General features: G+C 36.0%; 1 protein-coding gene across 1 annotated transcript; it reads left to right on the top strand.

Annotated features, from left to right (window-relative positions):
* The first annotated feature begins 547 nt into the window (after positions 1–547).
* Positions 548–1,375, top strand: LOC141651591 (uncharacterized). Its single transcript, XM_074459295.1, has one exon. The coding sequence runs from the start codon at positions 548–550 to the stop codon at positions 1,373–1,375; it is 828 nt and encodes a 275-aa protein (XP_074315396.1).
* Positions 1,376–2,060: the final 685 nt, after the last annotated feature.

Raw genomic sequence — 2,060 nt, 5'->3', positions numbered from 1 at the left:
CAGTAAAATTACACTCCAACTATTTAGACTATGAAAAAACCAAATCTCACGGACGATCAGAGGCATAGAGTCGCTTGCTTGTTGTTTGAGAGTTGCAAAAACGGTAAACCTGCACATGGGAAGATGAATGAAGTGGCAAACATGTTCAATGTCACAAGGAAATCTATTTTTATTATATGGTCAGCAACAAAAAAAACAGAGAGAAGCTGAAGTGCTTATCAATGTGAGGAGCAAAATAAAGGGAAAGAAGGGGAAAGATAGGTTACCTTGTCCAATAGAGGCCATAGTCGCACTTGATGTGTCTAAGAAAACAACTTTGAAGAGGTTGGGGAAGGCAATTGGGCATTCACCATCTACCTGTCATAGACGGGTAAAACAAGGCCTCATTAAGTCTCACACAAGTTGAATACATCCAGCATTGAGTGAAGACCACAAGTACATTAGGTTGCATTTTGTGATGGGCAAATTAGTCTTTGATAGGCTATTGAGGTGTGTAATATTCAAGGATATGAGTCACATCATTCACATTGATGAAAAATGGTTTTATATGACCAATCCAAAATGTAGATACTACATTGGCAGCAATGAAGCAATTCCTTATAGTAGTTGTAAAAACAAGAGGTACATAACAAAGGTCATGTTCTTAGTAGCTGTTTCAAGAGCAACATACAAAGAGAATGGAGAAGTTTTGTTTGATGGAAAGCTTGGTATATGGCCATTTACTTACCAAGAACCAGCAAAAAGAAAGAGCAAGAATAGGGTGGCTGGTACAATAGTCACAAAACTTATTGAATCTATCACAAAGGCAGTTACAAAACATACATTGATCAACTTAGTGATACCAGCCATTAAACAAAAATGGCCAGCATCTGCATCAAAAGAAATTCATATTCAACAAGATAATGTTAAGCCTCATATAAATGGGAAAGAGAGAGATTTCATGGAGGCAGCCACTTCAGATGGGTTTAACATCAAATTAACACAACAACCAGCTCAGTCACCTGATTTGAACATCTTAGACTTAGGTTTCTTTAGATCCATTCAATATTTACAAGATGAAAATACAGCAAAGACAGTTGAAGAGTTGGTGAATAAGGTAACAGAAGCATATGAATCAGAAACAACTGAAACACTAGACAATGTGTTTTTGAGTTTACAAGCTTGTATGGTGGAAATTATGCAAAAAAGAGGGCACAATAACTATCCACTACCACACTTGGCAAAGGCAGCACCAAGAAGACAAGGGACACTTCCTAGAGATTTAACAGTTGATGAAGACCTGGTGAAAGAATACATTCAGTTTTTAATTACATGTGGATTGATAGGTGAACTAGATCAATTAATGTTGGACCTAGGCATACAAGTCCCCTTTTGAACAAGTTAGGTTGTTGTTTGTTTGAGAAACTGTCATCAAGAAGGTCTTAGACATGGAAGTTTATCAAGTCAAACATAAGAACCTAATGTTTTTAATTTAATTATTGAACTTTGTAAGAGACTATTTTAGGAAGCAATGAACCATGTAAGCACTCATTTTGGAATGGCCTATGAATGACATTTTAAGTTTTTATGATGAATGCATTGTTACTCTCAGCAAGCAAATTTTCTTCATTGAGTAACTTGACCACATATAAATGCCTCATCAAGAGGAGACATAACATGGAAACTCAGGAATTTAAAAAAATGAGTACCTCAACATGTATTGCCCTTGGTAGCGGCAAATCTGGGTTAATAAACCTAAGAATAAGTTACCTCAACATGGCTACATCTAATGGTGATATTAGTAGCAACAACATGGAGCACTTATTTTAGGCTTATATGAGTATTGTCCTTAATAGTAAAACACCAACACAAAGACAACCTCTCAGTCAAGTAAAGACCTTCATTGAGGTTTAGTTTAATAACAACTAAGACAACAGCAAGATCATAGTGGATTGGCCCATGTAAGGAAATGGGAAGATTATATGAAAATGGTGGAAGCAAGCATACAAAACAGACTATCCAAACAAAACAGATTGTCTCATTGTCTGCAATACTAACCAACAACATTAAAAAAAGAATGC

Source organism: Silene latifolia, chromosome 4, assembly GCF_048544455.1.
Source record: "Silene latifolia isolate original U9 population chromosome 4, ASM4854445v1, whole genome shotgun sequence".
Taxonomy (NCBI): Eukaryota; Viridiplantae; Streptophyta; class Magnoliopsida; order Caryophyllales; family Caryophyllaceae; genus Silene; species Silene latifolia.
The sequence above is the reverse complement of the archived record's forward strand: the minus strand, read 5'-3'. Positions and strand labels throughout refer to the sequence as shown.